Source organism: Schistocerca gregaria, chromosome X (assembly GCF_023897955.1).
Source record: "Schistocerca gregaria isolate iqSchGreg1 chromosome X, iqSchGreg1.2, whole genome shotgun sequence".
Lineage (NCBI taxonomy): Eukaryota > Metazoa > Arthropoda > Insecta > Orthoptera > Acrididae > Schistocerca > Schistocerca gregaria.
Genome location: NC_064931.1, coordinates 68,226,044 through 68,248,694, shown reverse-complemented (window position 1 = coordinate 68,248,694; position 22,651 = coordinate 68,226,044). Strand labels below are relative to the sequence as shown.

General features: G+C 44.6%; 1 protein-coding gene across 1 annotated transcript in view; it reads right to left on the bottom strand.

Moving 5' to 3' along the window:
- LOC126297906 (mucin-19-like) overlaps positions 1-22,651 on the bottom strand; it is a 138,334-nt gene that overhangs the window by 35,413 nt on the left and 80,270 nt on the right. Inside the window, exons 33-35 of the mRNA XM_049989215.1 lie at positions 13,461-13,637; positions 11,145-11,321; positions 4,333-4,455 (exon numbers count right to left, since the gene is read on the bottom strand). Coding sequence (XP_049845172.1) covers positions 4,333-4,455; positions 11,145-11,321; positions 13,461-13,637 — 477 coding nt within the window. The remainder of the gene's footprint in view (positions 1-4,332; positions 4,456-11,144; positions 11,322-13,460; positions 13,638-22,651) is intronic.

Genomic DNA, 22,651 nt, shown 5'->3' with positions numbered 1-22,651 from the left:
TCTTCGGTCTGATGACTAGACTCGTAAATACTTTCATTAGAAGACTCTTCAGCTGTCAAAACGAACATCTACATCTGATTGTTTGATTTTTGTACTATCGTTAAGAATGTCACATGAACTATTCTGACCGTGAACATCAAGGATATTACTTGAAATAATTTAAAGTGAGATAACGCTCTTATTTGACACTTGGTCTCTCAGCATTTCCAGATGTCCAATAAATCCAGTTGATAAATTCAATCGGCATGAGTAGCGGAGAATCCACAAGCCTCCGTGGTGGTCCTAATCGAGGAAAGCTCCAGTGACACTTGTCTCTTTCTGCTTTAAAGTTAAGAGCTAGTCTTAATGGGCTTCAAATCATAGGGGCAGTACATTTCTTCGCTATTATAGAAGAACGCTCATATGTTCTAGTTAACGTGTCCATGTTATTTATACACTAGTCAACATACTACACATGTACATAAATCCGATAATACATTTATCGCGTTTTTTCATACAAGCAGGAAAATAGCTGTGATGTAAAATGGAGTGTCAGGCACATGGAGTTGTTGCTGCGATAGATCTGTACGCTGGCTCAAGCTTTCGACGTCCATCGTCAGGTGTATCCTGTAGACTGCATGCTACTCTATTTGTCGAATTTACGTTACTAAGTAACGGCAGTTTCATATGCTGTTGTTGTTGTGGGCTTCAGTCCTGAGACTGGTTTGATGCAGCTCTCCATGCTACTCTATCCTGTGCAAGCTTCTTCATCTCCCAGTACCTACTGCAACCTACATTCTTCTGAATCTGCTTAGTGTAGTCATCTCTTGGTCTCCCTCTACGATTTTTACTCTCTACGCTGCCCTCCAATACTAAATTGGTGATCCCTTGATGCCTCAGAACATGTCCTACCAACCGATCCCTTCTTCTGGTCAAGTTGTGCCGCAAACTTCTCCCCAATCAGATTCAATACTTCCTCATTAGTTATGTGATCTACCCATCTAATCTTCAGCATTCTTCTGTAACTCCACATTTCGAAAGCTTCTATTCTCTTCTTGTCCAAACTATTTATCGTCCATGATTCACTTCCATACATGGCTACACTCCATACAAATACTTTCAGAAATGACTTCCTGACACTTAAATCTATACTCGATGTTAACAAATTTCTCTTCTTCAGAAACGCTTTCCTTGCCACCGGAGACTATGTCGATGTCTATGATGGAAGAACAATGGTAGCGGTATTGATTTCGTTAGATGGTGGGTGACTCAGCTAACTTCTCTGCTGTCTTCCAGCAACAAGTGTCCGTTTCAATACACCGCTGAGAGTATATAGTCGGTGTCCCAGTTACAGTTGTTACACATTCTAATCTCAACGACGTCTGATGAAATAAGCGTAGTCAGCCACTGTCTAACAAAAACAGCATCGCTACCCGTGTTCTTCCGTCACAGACATCTACCTAATCTCTGGTAGATCCTGAAGTTCTGGGACTTCGTGACGTGTCCACGTAAAGTAGCACTCGGTTTATTGGTAGCTCCTAATAATGACAATGGAGGAAATCGTCGAAAGCTTGAGACTACATGCAAATCTGACGCGGCACAAATTGTGTGCAGTAATTAATCAAGAATATCACCGCGAAAAACTACGTTGCCACACTTAAAAAGCTGTTCCAATCCTAATAGCGTCCATATTAGAGAGAGAGAGAGAGAGAGAGAGAGAGAGAGAGAGAGAAAGAGAAAGAGAAAGAGAAAGAGAAAGAGAGAGAGAGAGAGAGAGAGAGAGAGAGAGAGAGAGAGAGAGTTACTGACTCTTAGGTGAATGAGTCTAGTCGAGGCCGCTGGAGATTTGCACCTACGAAAAGTATCCACGAAGGATTAAATAGGGTCGTGGTACGCGTACCAGAGTTCCTCACAGACGAACGATACACGAATCTGCTGGCACTTCGTGGAAGTATCTTTGTTCTTTTACAGTACCCCGTTGGTAACGTTTGTATTCAGTATGATAATTCTCCGGCCCGTTGCTAAAACCGCTGACGTCCATCTGGTGCAGCACATCTACGTTGCTGTCGAGCGAGACGCATGCTCTGTGACCATTCGGATCTACACTGGTGCCCAAAATTAAAGAAACAAACGGAAATTTTACAAGACTGTCCTTTTTTTTAACAAAACAGTATAAACAGCTGATAGTATAGAAGAAAGAATGCAAAAAATTCAGAACGTAAACAACTGCAAGATGCATGACGGTAGACAAAAATGTTCTTCGTTTTTTGCAACTTAACGGATTTGCATACACATCCTGACAACTGGTTAATGTTTTCAGTTTGGGTGCGACCACCTCTGGTAGCAATACAGGCCTGACAAAGATGGGGCATGCTGTGAACGATGTCATCAGTATCGCCCATTCTTCTTGCAGAGCTGCTCGCAGTCTTGGAGAGTGATTGGTGGATGCTAACGTGGTGCAAGCCATCTTCCTAGTGCATACTAGACATGCTGTGTGGGATTCAAATCAGGAGGGAGAGAGAGCAGGCAACGCCATGCGTGCAGTATCTTCCGTTTCCATGAAAACATCAACTACCCGTGCTCTATAAGGTCGAGCATTATCGTCCACCAATACTAAGTCTGGGCCCACAGCACATCGCAAGAGCCGCAAATGCAGTCCCAAAATCTCGTCACGATACCTGACAACAGTTAAACCTTGCCGATTTACCCGTACAGTTTCATGAATAGGGGTTAGAGTGGTAAATAGAATCTCTATCCACGCCATTATGGAGCCTCCTAGATATGTCTTTTTCCACAATGTCTGGGTCCCGAAATAGTGTTCCGCGTTCCCTCCAGACGCGAATCCATCGAGAATCTCTCTCCAGACTAAATCGGGACTTACCTGTGAAAACGACATTGGCCCAATGTTCGACTGCCCAGGTGGCAGTTGACGACTCCACTCTAGACGTTCCCTTCTGTGAAGACGCGGCAGAGGTGGACATAGAGCAGGTATCTGACGATAAAGGCCATTCTGCCGAAGCCTTCTGCACACCGTTTGCCTCGGTACAACACGTTCAGTGGATGCCATCGGTCCACATCAGTTTGCGGCTTTCCTGCTTCTGTTCTTCCTATTGCCCTCCACCACAGAGAGTCTGGTAGGCATCTTCTCTGTGCCATACTGCACCGTCTGTGACTGTGTACACATCGATTGTGGATGTGGGACAATCCGGCAAATACTACCCCGTTTGATGGGTGCCCTGACGTCATCGGTGGCACAGTTGTCTGTTGACTGGAATGCCATCTTCCGTGCAAAACAAGATCGTACGGACGTCTAGTTGACAGTTTGTATGATTATATTGTGAAATAGGCACAGGACGGAAAAATAACGGTTTGTTCCTTTATTTTGGACGCCAGTGTATATATCACCCAGCGCTTCCACTGTCGCTTAGTCCGTGCCACGGCGAGTCGTTCTCGTCATCGAGGAGGAAGGGTGGTTCTGCATGCTTCTAGTAGACTTGGGTAAGTACATTTTGTATCTTGAACATTACACTAGAAGGTGAAATTATTGACCTGCTAGAAAACACACTGAGGCAACTGTGTTCTATGCTGTAATATTCCTAGTAGTCCGTAGATTCAGTCAATAGGTCGTTCAGATAAAGTTTCTGCTTGCATTCCGAAAGGGAGCTAACTCATCGCAACGGTTTTCCTGTTTACAAGCTAGTACAACAGATATCTCAGGGCTAACTGTCCACTCTTTCCCGTAATCGGTAGAGCTCAGTATTTTCGAGAATACGGCTTTTTAAGCAAACCGATAAGGAATAATTGAATGATGAAGCTTGAACTGTCTGAAGTTTTTTAGTAAGTGAAGTAAAGATGTCTGTTTCGCAATTCAAAATGAAAAGTTGGTACAGAACTAGTAGGTTAACTAGAACTGTCAAAAACAAAACTTTTTTTGTCTGAGAGGTTGTTTGGTACTCTGGGCCGATGTGATTACATCAAAATCATCTTCCTTGCACTGATGGGTTGAACACCACTTCAGTTTTGTGGACTCTGTTCAACCCTATTTATTTTGTACCACCTTTCGATTCGAAATTCTGAAGTTGAACGCATATCCTACAGTTATCAGGAAACTTCGTGTTGTTTACCACACAATTCGTCCTTAATTGGAAATAAATAAATTTTACCGGAAACGGGTCCACCATGCTGGTTTCTATAAAAAGTGCTGGTACTTCAGGTTTGGACCAACCTGTATAATGATCGCAGTTTATGTGATCGTAATTTCGCCTCCACACGGTGTTTAGGTGGTGGAACACACGAAAGGCGCTTCTCTGAAATTAATGTTTAAACATGAACAGTGGATAAACATTTGTTCACCTGTCCACCTTGAGCAGTTCTGTCAGAAGATGTAGCTGCCGGCATCTGATCCCCTGTTGCAGGCACAGGTCCTGTCTCAATGTTGATTGTCTCTTCCATTGGCACAGCATCTGGATCGAAGCTCTGAAGCAGACACGTGCGTGTCACAGTTACGGAAGATAATGCTCAAAATAAAGTAGTAGTTATAATGAAATCCTCCAACAAGCAATACTAGTGGCCGTCATCCTACAACTAGGATCCAAATAATTTTCGCCAAAGAAGAAATTTACATCTATCGGTTCGACACTGCTAAACTTCTAACAGTTTGCTATGCAAAAGTGTCTGTATCTGACAAATATCAGCATAACTTCACTCATAACCACCCCTCAAGAGAACGTAATATCCTACGTTTTAATTCAAAACAACTAGAAACTAACAGTGCCCCTGACTAGTAAATAAATAACCAGTTAGAAATATCTACACAGAACCAGACAGTTTATGTAATCAAATGCTTACACACCTTGGCAGCAATAGTAAAATAGTTTCCCTAAAAATTTTAGTATGACTTGTCAAGATGATGATTTCGATCCCAGTGGTTGTGTGTGTGTGTGTGTGTGTGTGTGTGTGTGTGTGTGTGTGTGTGTGTGGGTGGGTGGGTGGTAGAGAGAGAGAGAGAGAGAGAGAGAGAGAGAGAGAGAGAGAGAGAGTACCACCAGTTCGAAAACAAGTTGCACTGCTGTTAGATTTCCCTTCCCCTCTCCTTTATGACGCCATGCAACATTTCCAGACTGCCCCCCCCCCCCTCTGTCACCCCCCCTCCCCCAGAATTCTGACTCTTCCTTTCCCCCTCTGCTGTCCGTGTGTGCTTAGGTGTTTCATTTAAACACTAGCTTAGAGCGTTTGCGTAGTAATTGCAACAAAAATAATTTTATAAACATACATTAGGCCTACTGAAAAATTGATGTATTAAAGAGCAATTTATTTTTCTATGCAATTCTAACAAAAATGATTTGTCGTGGCAACTCTTAGATTTCTTTGATTTAGTTCACAAATTGCGACACCGACTAAACTTTTCACACTAATTAAGGCTGTAGAAACAAGGCCTTTCTTAATGTAATTCTAGCTACGAAATTGTCGTAATAGTGACGTGTTTTAAAAAACCTTTCCTTCCGTCTTTCACCCCTTAGGTGTGGAATTTCGAAAAGTACCTTTGTAAATGATATCTACACTATAAGATAAACCCCCTCTCCAAAATTAAAGTTTCTGTTCTTAGTGGTTTAGGATGGGAGATGAAGAGTCAGTGAATGGTCGACTGCGGTTTATTGGGAGAATATTAGGAAAGAGTGGTTCATCTGTAAAGGAGAATGCGTATATGACGCTGTTGTGACCAATTCGTGAGGACTGCTCGAGTGTTGGCTTCCATACCAGGTCAGACTGAAGTCATGCTGCTAGATTTGTTAACGGTAGGCTGGAACAACGTGCCAGTGTTACAGAGATGCTTCGGAAATTCAAATGGAAATCCCTGGAGTGAAGGCAATGCTCTTTTCAAGAAACACTATTGAGAAAATTTAGAGAACCAGCATTTGAAGCTGACTGCCGAACGATTCTACTGCCACCAACCTACACTGCACATAAGGACCATGAAGATAAGGTACCAGAAATTAGAGCTCATATAGAGGTAGGTAGATAGTCGTTTTTCCCACACTCTATTTGCGAGTGGAACAGGAACTGAAATTACTAGCAGTGGTACGGGGTACCCTCTGCCACGCATTGTACGATGGCTTGCAGGGTGTCTATGTAGATGTTGCAAATTACTGTTTTTGTCATGCAGACTATTAGTAGCAGACCAGCTTCGGACTGTGTGTTGCAGGGAATACATTCCAGAACTGTTCGAACAGATCTGCAAGATATGTATCTATGTAAAGCCTTGCATATTCCCTTAAGTTGGAGATATTAATTTCCAGCCAAACAAACATCGTATGCTCACATTCTGCATCTGTGATGGCACCACATGTAAATTTCATCAGAAAGAAGATACATCAGGTATTGCAGTTTCGAAGAGCCTCTCTGCCAAATACAGATATTTGCACGGGAAAATTCCTTTCTTAGTAATGAGCTGGAACATAGCATCATCGGGATGTGCAGCGTGGAGAGATGCATATCATACTGATGTAGCTTGAGCAAGTTTGTGAAGCAGTGGCTGCATAAAGCATAACGAATCCAGAAAGTGCAGCATTATATGCTTGGTAGAACACTAACAACCAAGCACTCGACAGTGAAATGAGTATTGTTCATTCTCATAATGTGGAAAAACATGATTACGAGGATATGTGTTCAAGTTGCATTCATTGTGAGCCGTGCTGCAACACTTAACGGTTATATAAGAGTGATTCATACAAAGTTTTTCTTAGTATTTGCTAATAGCAGTTTACAAAATGACACTTGGCAGATTTATCTTACTTTGATTGAATTTCTGCGTTGTAGTTAGAGGAACAATGGTGCCATAGATCTTATCAACATGCTCTGCAGGTGTTAGAAGCTAAGAGTCTGGCAGTTTTGCTGGATTGTCCCCATTGTAAGATTTAAAACAATTATTGTTTGAGTCATATGAACATACAACCTTATATGCTGCAGTAAGTGGTATGTGCCTTTCTGTGAGGGTTGTATGTGAGGCAGTTGGATCACCTTCACAGCCCTCCACATGAATGAGAACACATTCAAAGTTTGCATTCACTACAAATGCTACTCGCTCCTTGTGCAAGAAGAACTCATCACATTTTAATCAGGCTCCTCCTTATTTTCTGCTTCAGGGCACATTTAGCTGCTGACAATTATAACTGAATGTATGATTCTGACCCTCTTGGGTTTTCGTTAGTGGACAACTTGCCAAAAATTTATTCCAGCGTCAAATTTAAGTTTGACATGCATTGTTTTGTCAATAAATGCAGCAATATGTTGTCTCATGCCACTGCCTATTTATGAATGTATTTACCTACCTTTATCCGCTAAAATTATTTTTGTATTTCATACTAAATGAGCCTTTTAATTGTACTGTCGGGGAATTGTTTTTCCTATGTGCTTTAGTCGTAGTCTTGGACGTTTTGTCTTTATCGACCAGCATTCAGTTGTCATGTCTTATTTGTATCAAAACCCATAATGTGTTCCATTCCGGCAATTCGACATATATTTCTCGATTAGTTGAACATCATGTCAGTCCCTTCATAAATGTGTTTCAGACTAATATTATCTTGTTTGAAAGGGATAGGGTTTGTGTTATCCTTTTATCAGTTGTTTTGAAATCCTTCAGTATGCTTGTCTCAAGTAAGAAACATTGTTGTGACTTGGAATACAACTCAACCCACTGTTACAAGAAATACACAATTTATTAGGTCATGGAGGGACACCATACAGAACAAGTACAGAGAAATGATGAATGTAGACTTTTTGATATGTACAGATTGCTGAAAGGACCCGGTGCATGGCAATATAAAGAATATTTGTCTGTCAGGGGCTGCTGGCTCCCGGCTGCAAGCAACTGAGGTGCTGGTGGCAGTGGAGGGAAACACAGCTCCACAATTTCCTCCCCCTCCAGGAAAGGCAATTGGATGTCCTAGCAACACAGTGGCCGAACTTGGGTGGTATTGAAGTCATCATTAGGTGCTGTAAGCTGGGGAGTCGTGGTGTCCAGTGGGAGAGTAGGAGGTGCTGGCAGGAAGTGGTAGGTGCCAGGTCAACGTGGGAGGCATTCCCATCAGTGCAGGTTGTACCTGGATAAGTGTGGAGGCGCTTGCATAAGGTAAGAAAGAGGTGCCGGAGGTGCCTGTGTAGGTCCAGGAAGCGCCTGCAGCAGGGAGGTGATGACTGTGTCAGTGCTAGAGGCAGTCGTGTGGGTGCTGGATGTACCTTCGGCAGGGTGAGAGGCGCCCGCATTTTTCTCATATTATCCAATGCTATAGGGGCTAAATGGAAGAGCTGCATGGTACCCTCGTTGTTGTTGCCAATGAAGTTGTCCATTGCTGCGATGTTTCCTGGTTGGGTCTGGAACGGCTTTCTCTTCACCCGGCGGGCTTGCTGCCATACACCAATGTGTGGATGTGTGCACAAAGAACGTCAGTGCTGTCACACCCCCCCTCCCCCCCCCCCCCCCCGTCCCAGGCCACTTCGATCGGAGAAAGCAGAAAACACCATTCGAGGATGGATCCACAGAATGAGAGGTGCACTGACAAACGTCTCTGTCGGGTATAGAAGAAGCATTGGATCCCTCAGCAGGGGGCTGGTAGATTATATCATGAGAAAACAATCGATGCAAGTAGGAATAATATTAGCGTGAGTGATGAATGACTGAAACTTGTTCTGGAGAGGGGGCTAATCGGTACAACAAGCGAGGGGGAAGACATGGTCTGAAAAGGGGCACACCAGACTAAGAGAATAAGGCCAGGTTCTGAAAATATGGGAAAATACTGTGAAGAGTGGAAGGCAGGGTCATGAAAAGGAAGCCAACGACCATAAAAATGAGAAGTGGGGGACCTTTTCTGTAAAGGAGGCTAACAAACAGATCAACTAAGAGAGGAAGGCCAGATCCTGAAAAAAGGGCCAATGAACGTAACGAGAAAAGGGAGGCCATTCCTGAAGAGAAGAGCAACTAACAGAACAATGAAAAGAGGCCGTTCCTGAAATTGAGGTTAACTAATAGAACAATGTAAAGGAGGGGGGCCATTCCTGAAAAGGAAGCCATAACAAAAAGGAGTTACTGGTGTCTGCGTCCATTATCAGGAAGATGGCGAAGTATTGTTGGAATGTAGGCATAAGTTACCAAACCCACAATGCGACGAAGCGGAGGTGGAGCGTGTGGCACAGGCTCGGTGGAACAGTGCGATGGTGCACTGAAAAATGCATGAGCTTGTAGTGTTCAACAGAGCCACGAAGTGGTCGAAGGTGGCCATGACTTGAAACACAATGAAAGACACTATTACAAGGAATGAACAGTTTATTAGGTCACGTACTGACATTATAACAGCTATTAGGTCATGGAGTGACACCATACAGAACAAGTACAGACAAATGACGAGTGTAGACTTGCCGATTTGTACAGACAACCGGCTGGAGCCGGTGCATGGCAATATAAAGAGCATTTTCTCGCCAGGGGTTGCTGGCTCTTGGCTGCAAGCGACTGAGACACTAGACAACAATATGCGACCTCTTGAGGGGACCTGCAGTTGTGGAACAGTGCTCTACTGGAAACTGCATGATGCATGCCATGGTAATAGTAGCAAAGGTGTAGTATTGTACAAGTTACTACAAATATCTACCCCCACGTTCCTGGTTTTCTGCAGCAACATTGTCATATATACACAGTATTTGGCTTTACCATTTTAGGTGATGGTACAGCATCGCCCCCACGGGTTGTTTTATGTTACCAGCATCAATGTCTGATAGTATCTCTTGAAGTAGCTGGTACTTTGGCTGAAACGAAGTTCTTGAAAATCCATGTTCATTTCCAAAGCAAATTCATCAGGATTTGTAAGCAGTGACACGATAACATTTGTCTTGCCACAGCATGGTGGGATACAATAAATGATCAATTGATTGTAAATTGGAGGGCATAACTGGATCATTTTTCTGTAGTATTGCAGGACCAGTCAGTCAGTATGAAGTTACTTTGAAGACTGTGCTTCATCTATTCAGACACGATATTGACTATGTAACTACACTAGCTGGCTAAGAATTTTATAGGGAGAAAAAAAACATGATTCACACATTGTTATTGGATACTTGAATTGTAGCCGAGTGGTTCTAGGCGCTTCAGTCTGGAACCGAGCGACCGCTACGGTCGCAGGTTCGAATCCTGCCTCGTACATGGATGTGTGTGATGTCCTTAGGTTAGTTGGGTTTAACTAGTTCTAAGTTCTAGGAGACTGATGACCTCAGATGTTAAGTCCCATAGTGCTCAGAGCAATTTGAACCATTTTTGATACTTGAATTAATTCTCACTGTTTGGTGAACAGGAAACAAAAACATGTTTATTGAAAGTGGTGTCTTTCGGTAGCTGCAACCATTTTCCATGTTTTGGGAGGTGAAATGGTGAAAAAGTCATAATCTACAGGGAGCATGTTCAAACCAGGCAATTCACATCCACAACTGGCTGTTCTGCTCACTCGGAACACGTGCACAGCCATTTCTTGTAATGTACGCATTGGGAGTGGAAGCTGCTCTAATGTTCATGTGGAAATTTTTTACAGATTAATTGTAACATAAAAGGGTGCACAGATATAGCACTCCAAAATAGTTTAAGTAGAACACCTGAATACACACAGACAGGGGAGAGAGTAGATGGGAGTGGGCAGTTGTGAGGGGAGGGGGTTTAACTAGGGTGTGGCCAAGGGTGTGACCTTCAGGATGTAGAAGAGATGGTGATCTTGAAGGGAGAGGGGATATCTGGCAATGCTGCTTGACATTACAGGGGGGAGAGGAAGGCTAATCTGACAACAATGCAGTCTGTTGTTGAACGTCACTGTTAAATAAAATACTTATATTGAACTGCAGTGTTTGCATATAGACATCCTTGTATACCCCCACATTTTATGCCAATGGTCTTTTATTTATGAAAGGCATATAAACAATGAGGCTGTATTATATAGTATGTTCCTGTATAGAGACTTTTGTTTAGTGTTGAGAGTGTTCCCATGAGAGAACAGTATCTTCAGATCAAGAGGGGCTGATATATTTTGTAATATAATGTATCAAAGGCTGTAGCAAAAAGTCCCAGAGGAAATCCCAATAATTAACAGGCTACTTTCAAGATATGGTATGGTAAGAAAGAGATCCTGTCTTACCGTCACGACTTCAGGAATTGAGAAGTCACCGAAATAGACCGGGAGTACGTCTTCTCCGAAGTTAAGAGAGGCACATTTAATCGTCACCAAAGGCACCGCCTCAAGTTGTGAAAAAAACTGTGCCATTTGAGCATCACTTGCTGTCTCTGCCCCTCTTGTAGATGTTGGCTGCACAGGCTAGACAGAAAATTGAAGAAGCAAATAACGCTCAGAATAGGTAGTTTCTGGTATTTTTGTCTGACGCTTAAACGAGATGTGTATAGTCAATCCAACAGAGATGTTCAGGTCACACTGGTTAGATATCAGGCACAGTGTACAATTTGTGAAGGTAAGTTAAACGAGAGCTTTTAATTTGTAAAGAAAAAGAAGTTGAAGTGTCCTGCTATTATTCTGTTGCTTAGGATTCCTGTTACAATTGTGTAAAGGAAGTCTTACAGATGGTAGAGAAAAAGATCCAAACACCACTGAGCCAGCAGTTGCATTTAAGGCAATCAAAACAGCTATTAGGTCATGGAGTGAAACCATACAGAACAAGTACAGACAAATGACGAGTGTAGACTTGCCGATTTGTACAGACAACCGGCTGGAGCCGGTGCATGGCAATATAAAGAGCATTTTCTCGCCAGGGGTTGCTGGCTCTTGGCTGCAAGCGACTGAGACACTAGACAACAATATGCGACCTCTTGAGGGGACCTGCAGTTGTGGAACAGTGCTCTACTGGAAACTGCATGATGCATGCCATGGTAATAGTAGCAAAGGTGTAGTATTGTACAAGTTACTACAAATATCTACCCCCACGTTCCTGGTTTTCTGCAGCAACATTGTCATATATACACAGTATTTGGCTTTACCATTTTAGGTGATGGTACAGCATCGCCCCCACGGGTTGTTTTATGTTACCAGCATCAATGTCTGATAGTATCTCTTGAAGTAGCTGGTACTTTGGCTGAAACGAAGTTCTTGAAAATCCATGTTCATTTCCAAAGCAAATTCATCAGGATTTGTAAGCAGTGACACGATAACATTTGTCTTGCCACAGCATGGTGGGATACAATAAATGATCAATTGATTGTAAATTGGAGGGCATAACTGGATCATTTTTCTGTAGTATTGCAGGACCAGTCAGTCAGTATGAAGTTACTTTGAAGACTGTGCTTCATCTATTCAGACACGATATTGACTATGTAACTACACTAGCTGGCTAAGAATTTTATAGGGAGAAAAAAAACATGATTCACACATTGTTATTGGATACTTGAATTGTAGCCGAGTGGTTCTAGGCGCTTCAGTCTGGAACCGAGCGACCGCTACGGTCGCAGGTTCGAATCCTGCCTCGTACATGGATGTGTGTGATGTCCTTAGGTTAGTTGGGTTTAACTAGTTCTAAGTTCTAGGAGACTGATGACCTCAGATGTTAAGTCCCATAGTGCTCAGAGCAATTTGAACCATTTTTGATACTTGAATTAATTCTCACTGTTTGGTGAACAGGAAACAAAAACATGTTTATTGAAAGTGGTGTCTTTCGGTAGCTGCAACCATTTTCCATGTTTTGGGAGGTGAAATGGTGAAAAAGTCATAATCTACAGGGAGCATGTTCAAACCAGGCAATTCACATCCACAACTGGCTGTTCTGCTCACTCGGAACACGTGCACAGCCATTTCTTGTAATGTACGCATTGGGAGTGGAAGCTGCTCTAATGTTCATGTGGAAATTTTTTACAGATTAATTGTAACATAAAAGGGTGCACAGATATAGCACTCCAAAATAGTTTAAGTAGAACACCTGAATACACACAGACAGGGGAGAGAGTAGATGGGAGTGGGCAGTTGTGAGGGGAGGGGGTTTAACTAGGGTGTGGCCAAGGGTGTGACCTTCAGGATGTAAAAGAGATGGTGATCTTGAAGGGAGAGGGGATATCTGGCAATGCTGCTTGACATTACAGGGGGGAGAGGAAGGCTAATCTGACAACAATGCAGTCTGTTGTTGAACGTCACTGTTAAATAAAATACTTATATTGAACTGCAGTGTTTGCATATAGACATCCTTGTATACCCCCACATTTTATGCCAATGGTCTTTTATTTATGAAAGGCATATAAACAATGAGGCTGTATTATATAGTATGTTCCTGTATAGAGACTTTTGTTTAGTGTTGAGAGTGTTCCCATGAGAGAACAGTATCTTCAGATCAAGAGGGGCTGATATATTTTGTAATATAATGTATCAAAGGCTGTAGCAAAAAGTCCCAGAAGAAATCCCAATAATTAACAGGCTACTTTCAAGATATGGTATGGTAAGAAAGAGATCCTGTCTTACCGTCACGACTTCAGGAATTGAGAAGTCACCGAAATAGACCGGGATTACGTCTTCTCCGAAGTTAAGAGAGGCACATTTAATCGTCACCAAAGGCACCGCCTCAAGTTGTGAAAAAAACTGTGCCATTTGAGCATCACTTGCTGTCTCTGCCCCTCTTGTAGATGTTGGCTGCACAGGCTAGACAGAAAATTGAAGAAGCAAATAACGCTCAGAATAGGTAGTTTCTGGTATTTTTGTCTGACGCTTAAACGAGATGTGTATAGTCAATCCAACAGAGATGTTCAGGTCACACTGGTTAGATATCAGGCACAGTGTACAATTTGTGAAGGTAAGTTAAACGAGAGCTTTTAATTTGTAAAGAAAAAGAAGTTGAAGTGTCCTGCTATTATTCTGTTGCTTAGGATTCCTGTTACAATTGTGTAAAGGAAGTCTTACAGAGGGTAGAGAAAAAGATCCAAACACCACTGAGCCAGCAGTTGCATTTAAGGCAATCAAAGCAGCTTGTTCCCACAGGCACTCATGGTTCTTTCGTGAGTTCGTGCGTGGCATACATGGGGTCCGAGCTATTGCAGCTCATTCTTCATTCCCTAACTGCTTTTCTTCCTCCCTGCCCCCTCCCTCTATATCCCCACTCCTTCCCCGTTGCTACCTAGTTCCCCTCTCTTAGTGTTCTGCTTTATGTCGACCTGGCTATTCCTCTGGTTACATGTATTGGTTGCAATTTTTTTCCTTTTGCCGGTTCTTTCACTCTTTTGGCATTTCGGTCCCTACTTGAGACTTGACCTCCACTTCAAAATTTCCCGCTTTTAGTGTGAGCCAAATGGGGAAGAACTCCCTCCCTAGCATCTATAGTGTGGCTTCCGCTCCCCTCTCCCTTCCCCACTGTAACCTGCTTCTACCCTGTTAGGTCACCAGTATCTGTAGCCAGTCTGTGTGGTGGGGCTGTTATGTACCCATAGGGCTGAGCCCCCTGACAACACAGGGATCACACTACTGATATCTGAGCTGTTCCCTCCCCATGTATACCAAGGAGTAGTTGCTTGTCTTCTTGGAGCATCTGAACTCCTGGCAATGGCCACCGTGCCCGACAGCCTTTGCTGTGGCTGGGTGGCGCCCCAGAGTCCCTGGTTGGAGTGGGTGGTATCAGGGTGGATGCTTAGCACATGAAGCGTATCAAGCTTCAATAATCTGGCCGTTCTCACATGGCCGTCTCTTTGAATGGTAAAGGATCCTTAAATGCTGTCTCGTATGACCTGGCAGCATTCCATTCACTGGCTACCCCATGGGAAGAGAGCTAGGCTCGCTGTCTTGGTCTGAAACCTTTCCCCTGTTACCTCATCTGTACTAGGACGGATGGGGACACATTTACTGCCACAAAGCCATTGTTTTTCGTGGAAAATATCGAGGACAAGTCTGGTGAAGTGGAGCCTATTAGTAAGATGCGGTCGGGCTCCCTGTTGGTCAAAGCTTCTTCTGCCACCCAATCCGCAGCTCTTCGTGCCTGTTATCGTCTTAGCAACGTCCTGGTCTCTATCACTCCTCAGAAATCTCTGAATAAGGTCCAGGGAATCATTTTTCATCGGGACCTCACCCTTCAAAATGATGAACTCCAGGCTAATCTGGAGCGGCGTGGTGTTCATTTTGTTCGACGTGTGCAGAAGGGTCGCAAAGACAACTGCACCGATACTGGCGCCTTCATCCTGGCTTTCGAGGGGGATACCCTGCCAGAAAACCTCAAGGTTACAGGGTGCTACAGATGTGACGTGAAGGTGTACATCCTTCCAGCTATGCGGTGCTTCGGTGTTTGCGTTTTGGGCATATGTCTCCCCTCTGTATGGCGGACCCTTTGTATGGTGACTGTGGCCACCCCGTCCATGGGGAACCCCTTGTGTTCTGCCTCCTGTGTATTTTAATTGTACTGACAGCCAGTCCTCTTGCTGACCGGATTGCCTGGCTTACAAGAGAGAAAGAAGATACAGGAATAAAAGTCCCTGGATCGCCTGTCTTACAATAAGGTTCGCCAAAAGTATGAGAGACTCCATGTGCTGACACAATCTTCAACTTTTGCCTCTGTTACTTCCTTTCCTCCTCCTCCTCCTCCTCCAACTCCCTCATCCTTACCCCAGCCCCCCTCCCCCACTCTCCAATGCCATTTCACGACCTCCTGTCAGGGAATCGCCGCCACACCCCCCCACCCCCCCCCGGACAAAGAAGTGCCCCCCTTCTTCGGCATATGCCGGTGATCGCGCACCCTCCAGAGAACCGTCTCCCCGGCGTCTCTCAGGCCAGAAGACTGTTAACACCACTCGGCCACGAGGTGCACTATCTGTGGGCTACAAGGTCGCCCGCTCTTTTGGTTCCCGATCTTGCAGACGCCTGTATTCCCCTTTTGTCCTATCCTCCTCTACCTCAGAAAGAGAAAGAGAGGAAGAAACATAAATCCCAACAGAAGGCGTCTCCGCTGCCCCCGGAGGTGCCAACTCCCCTCTCGCAACCTGAGTCTGGCATCTTATTTACGGATGTCACCCCCATCCTTGTCGGTGAGAACTACTGACCAAGTGACCTGACCTCCTCCTCGGCTCCTTCATGCCTACCTTGGACTCACGCAGTGGAACTGCACCGGCTACTATTGTCACCTACTGGCAATGCAACGTCTTGTCCCCCCTTATTCTGTGTTCTGTCTTGTTCTACAAGAAACACATTTCCGTGACTACCACTCGCCACTTTACATACTTATCAGGCATTCTGTTGGAACCAAGCTGACCCTGGGATAGCATCTGGTGGGGTCTGCACTTTAGTTCACTTCGATGTCCTTAGTGATTGGATCGCCCTACATACCACCTTAGAAGTGATAGCGGTTAGGGTGCAAACGACTCCGGCAATCACCATTTGCAATGTCTACCTCCCTTCAGCTAGGCCAATTGCTTATGTTGCACTATCTATCTTACTTCAGCAACTCCCGCCCTCGCTTCTCCTCCTTCGTTATTTCAATGCCCACCATCCACTGTGGGGAAGTGCTACATCAATGGCTCGGGTATCCTAATCGTCCAACTTATCATGGACTTCGATTTGTGTCTCCTCAACAATGGTTCCCCTACCCACTTCAGTGCTGCTCATGCCACCTTCTGTGCTATCGATCTCGCGATCTGCTCCCCGGCCCTCGTGGCTTCCCTACATTGGGCATCCCATGACGACATTTGTGACAGTGACCATTTCCCAGTGATACTATCATTCCCTTGCTGCCACCAGGCAGACAGGACCTCACGTTGGGCATTCCACAGGGCCAATTGGCCTTTACACGTGTCTGCTGTCCACTTTGACACCTCCCTCTCGAATTCCATTGATGTAGTTGTGCAAGGCATCTCTGCCAATCTTCTTCATGCAGCTGGCACTTCTGTCCCCCTATCCACAGGGCCACCTCGTCATCGACCTGTACCGTGGTGGACCAAAGACGTCGCAGTCGCTGCAGTGATTTAAGCGACATCCCTCCCAGACCAACCTCCTCACTTTTACGCCTCTTCGTGCTAAGGCCCGTTACATTATTAAGCGGAGTAAAAAGGAATGCTGGGAACGCTATGTTTCCTCCCTGGGGACATATGCCTCTTTATCACAGGTTTGGTCGAAGGCCTGTAACGTTCTAGGCCACCAGCAACAGTCAACTGTCCAGGGTCTGAACATCCAAGGAGCTCTGTGCACTGATCCATTGGTCCTTGCAGAACACCTTGCGACACACTTTGTGATGGCATCATCATCCTCTTCCTATTCTCCTGCCTTTCTCCAACAGAAACGCAGAGTTGAACAGACCCCCCCTCCATTTGATCCTGCTCCACGTTGAGCCCTACAATGCTCCTTTCACCGAATGGGAATTGGTGCAGGCTCTTATCTCTTCACAAGAGACAGTCACAGGGCCAGACAACATTCACAATCAGATGATTCAACACTTAGACTTTCCCCAGAGGCAACAGCTCCTCACGGTCTTCAATCACATCTGGCTCACGGGTGCTTTTCCATCACGAAGACAGTATAGTTATCCCCGTCCTTAAGCCCAGGAAAATCCCAACCTCTCTCGACAGCTACCGCTCCATTACCCTTACAAATCTCGGTGCCTTTTGTCACTATATCAGTGTGGCTTCCAGGCAGGGCGATCTCCGACTAACCATTTACTCCGATTGGAATCGGCCATCTGACAGGCTTTTACTCACCGCCGGCACCTTGTCGCAGTGTTCTTTGACCTACATATGGTGTATGACATGGCTTGGCGCCATCACATTTTAGTTACGATCCATGACTAGGACTTCCGTGGCCCCCTTCCGATTTTTATCTGCAAGTTTTTGTCTTACCGTTTCTTACGGGTTCGAGTTGGCACTTCACTCAGCACCCCTCAGATTCAAGAGAATGGTATCCCACAGGGTTCTGTGCTAAGTGTCACGATCTTCCTTATTGCCATAAATGGGCTTGTGACATCTGTTGGGCCTCTGGTTACCCCGGCGTGGACCACTGCCAATGGCTTCCAGTTTTCCTCCACCAAAACGCGGATTATGCATTTTTGTCATCGACTCACAGTACACCCTGATCTACATCTACATTTATACTCCGCAAGCCACCCAACGGTGTGTGGCGGAGAGCACTTTACGTGCCACTGTCATTACCTCCCTTTTCTGCTCCAGTCGCGTATGGTTCGCGGGAAGAACGACTGTCTGAAAGCTTCCGTGCGCGCTCGAATCTCTCTAATTTTACATTCGTGAATTCCTCGGGAGGTATAAGTAGGGGGAAGCAATATATTCGATACCTCATTCAGAAACGCAACCTCTCGAAACCTGGCGAGCAAGCTACACCGCGATGCAGAGCGCCTCTCTTGCAGAGTCTGCCACTTAAGTTTGCTAATCATCTCTGTACCGCTATCACGGTTACCAAATAACCCTGTGACGCGCCGCTCTTCTTTGGATTTTCTCTATCTCCTCCGTCAACCCGATCTGGTACAGATCCCACACTGATGAGCAATACTCAAGTATATGTCGAACGAGTGTTCTGTAAGCCACCTCCTTTGTTGATGGACTACACTTTCTAAGGACTCTCCCAATTAATCTCAACCTGGTACCCGCCTTACTAACAATTAATTTTATATGATCATTCCACTTCAAATCGTTCCGCACGCATACTCCCAGATATTTTACAGAACTAACTGCTACCAGTGTTTGTTCCGCCATCATATAATCATACAATAAAGGATCCTTCTTTCTATGTATTCACAATACATTACACTTGTCTATGTTAAGGGTCAGTTGCCACTCCCTGCACCAAGTGCCTATCCGCTGCAGATCTTCCTGCATTTCGCTACAATTTTCTAATGCTGCAACTTCTCTGTATACTACAGCATCATCCGCGAAAAGCCGCATGCAACTTCCGACACAATTTACTAGGTCATTTATATATATTGTGAAAAGCAATTGTCCCATAACACTCCCCTGTGGCACACTAGGGGTTTCTTTAACGTCTGTAGACGTCTCTCCATTGATAACAACATGCTGTGTTCTGTTTGCTAAAAACTCTTCAATCCAGCCACACAGCTGGTCTGATATTCCGTAGGCTCTTACTTTGTTTATCAGGCGACAGTGCGGAACTGTATCGAACGCCTTCCGGAAGTCAAGGAAAATAGCATCTACCTGGGAGCCTGTATCTAATATTTTCTGGGTCTCATGAACAAATAAAGCGAGTTTGGTCTCACGATCGCTGTTTCCGGAATCCATGTTGATTCCTACAGAGTAGATTCTGGGTTTCCAAAAACGACATGATACTAGAGCAAAAAACAAGTTGTAAAATTCTATAACAGATCGACGTCAGAGTTATAGGTCTATAGTTTTGCGCATCTGCTCGACGACCCTTCTTGAAGACTGGGACTACCTGTGCTCTTTTCCAATCATTTGGAACCTTCCGTTCCTCTAGAGACTCGCGGTACACGGCTGCTAGAAGGGGGCAAGTTCTTTCGCATACTCTGTGGAGAATCGGATTGGACTTTCCTTTGTTGAGTGATTCCAGTTGCTTTTCTATTCCTTGAACACTTATTTCGATGTCAGCCATTTTTTCGTTTGCTCGAAGATTTGGAGAAGGAACTGCAGTGCGGTCTTCCTCTGTGAAACAGCTTTGGAAAAACGTGTTTAGTATTTCAGCTTTACGCGTGTCATCCTCTGTTTCAATGCCATCATCATCGCGGAGTGTCTGGATATGCTGTTTCGAGCCACTTACTGATTTAACGTAAGACCAGAACTTCCTAGGATCCAGAGGTTTATTTAGGCAACCAGCTCCTTGATGTTGCAACACAGTCCCGCTTCTTGAACCTTATTTTTGATAACAAGCTGACATGGCTGTCTCACATTCGACACCTAAAGACTACATGCCTGTGGAAGCTTAATGCTCTCCGCCTCCTGGCCCACACATCTTGGGGTGCAGACGGTTCTATTCTTCTCCATCTTTACTGTGCTCTGATTTTGTCCAGACTCGATTATGATAGTCAGGTTTATGGCTCAGCCGCTCGTTTCACTTTGAAACTCCTTGACCCTGTCCACCATTGTGGGGTAAATCTGGCTATTGGTGCCTTTCCTACTAGTCCTGTTGATAGTCTCCTCACAGAAGCAGGGATTCCCCCTCTACACATCCGACGGAGCCAAATCCTTGTTTCTTATGCAGTCGCCAATCGCTAATTCCCTGACCATCCCTGTGCTCTTCGCCAATGAGGGATGTCTTCCTCCTTAACACCCACCCACAGGTGGGATTGCCAGCTGGTATGCGTCTCGCTACCCTCTGCTGGGATCTCCATCTGCACTCACTGGACTGTGCCCCATGTCCCTCCTCCCATACCCCCCCCCCCCCCCCCTTGGATGGTGCCTAGACCACGGATTAGGACCGCTCTGTTCCAGGGTCCCAAGGCTGTTGCTCCTATTGTTTACCAGCGTCGTGTATGTGCGATCCTTTCAGAGTTGCAGGGTGCCACCATCCTTTACACTGATGGTTCTAAGACTACTGATAAGGTGGGATACGCTTTGACATCTCGTACCAGCTTCGAGCACCATTTGTTTCTAGGATCATGTAGTGTATTTACAGCAGAGCTTCTAGCCCTTTACAGGGCCCTCCTTTTTGTTTCTCAGACTTCCCTCCATAGTGTTTTAATTTGTTCAGACTCCATGAGCAGCCTTCAGGCTATTGATCGATGCTACTCTCGCCACCCCTTGGTCGCTGCCATCCATGACCTTTCCCATTAGCATGCCCTTTAGCATGCCGCCTGTTCAGTCGTCTTCCTCTGGGTCCCAAGTCATGTGGGAATCCCAGGGAATGAACTGGCTGACTGTTTGGCTAGAGAAGTGGATACTTACCCGTTTTCCTTTCACGATTTAAGCTGCAGATATGCAGATCTATGTCAAATCTCTCTTTGCCCAACAGTGGAATGCCATCTGGAACGCTACTGCTCATAGTAATAAACTCCGCACAATCAGGCAGTCTATTGCAGTTTAGGGCACTCCTTTCCGCCCCTTTCAGAAGGAGTCAACTGTTTTATGTCGTTCACGCATTGGCCATACCCAGCTCACACATTGTTTCCTCCTACGTAACAACCCACTCCCGCAATGTGGTTGTGGCGCCAGACTGACGATATTTCACATATTGGTGGCATGTCCCCTTCTTTGGACCCTTCGTACTAAGTATAGTGTTCCTGCTTTCTTAAATTTAATATTAGCGGACGATCCACGGATGGTAGACCTGGTCCGTGGTTTCCCCCGTGAAAGTGGTTTTTATTTCCAGAAATAAGATTCTCCTTTCGTCTTGGAGCAGGGGTTAGTTGGTTGTGAATGGGACTCCTTTTGCAGTCTTCACAGTCTGTGACCCCATGAACGCCTCCCCCCCCCCCCTTTTCCAGTTTTTAGACTTGGTCTCACCTTTTATGCTTACGCTGTGTGTGTGTTTAATGTTCATTCTTTTATAATTTGAATCCTGTGACTAAATCTGTTCACTTTTAGCAGACTCTTTCTTATGTGATCCCCTTTGGAAACGTGTGACTGGTGACCTCGCTGTTTGGTCCCATACTCTATTAATCAGTCAATCTATCAAAGCAGCCTCTGTTTTGGATTTTGAATAATGAAGTTAGTAGAAGTTACTAAAATAACGTGGTACGAGGCATTTTTGTCACAGCAATGATTTTTGGTTTGAGATAAAATATAGCAAATTATTTGAGTTTAGTGCATATTCGATTGTGACTCCAGAGAAATACAGAATAGACTCAGTGGGGATGAAGCAAATGAAGATGCAACGACATGGAATAATATGAGTGAAAACCGTTGAAAAATACTTAACTTTCTGCAAAGTAATGAATATAGTGTGACAAATGAAATTATGCCCCACACCAGTATTTGTACCTGGATTTCTTGCTTATTGTGAGCAGTCACCTTAACTATTTGAGTACGACTTGAGACTGGATTCAAACTTTTAATGTCCCAAGTCTTCTTTTATTTTAGTCGTGATTTCCGCTCACTACTTAAGGGCCGTTCACAGTGTTACTTATTTACATACAGTGCGTCCCATTTAACTTGACCACCCAAAATAACTGTTCGTCCAGGTGCAAATTACAAAACGTTTGAAGCAAATGTTCTTTAGCCGTCGGAGGGACATCAATCAGCATGATTGTCTTCATTGTAGCTTTGTTTTTTACAAAGATATGGACAGCGGTATGACTCTTTTAAATGGCACCCTGTATTTTTTATTCGGTACTTCATTTCCTCTCCTAAAGACCTATTCGAAAATGTCTCACAGTGTACCATTCAACACAACTTTATTAATTACATAACACAACATTGACGTTGACGCTCCCAGCGCTTAGTGCAGATACTCGGGGTAATGGAACACATCCACGTGCTGACGTTGACAGAGGACACATGTAAACAGAAGTAGAATGCGCACCCGTCATTCTGTCAACGATCGTCAATTGAAGAGTTGTGTGAGTAGAATGTACACCAATGAGGAGAAGGTAGAAGTGCTACACATCTATGGGGAATGTAAGTTAGCAGAACAGAAATTGCAATACTGTTTTCTTATCTACGGGTACATTTAGTACAGCAGTTTAGTCCTTTTAAATACTGTTGCGTAGAGTAGGCATACCTCCTATAAACTGCATCGACATAACGTTTCTTTTATTGTTGTTGCTGAAG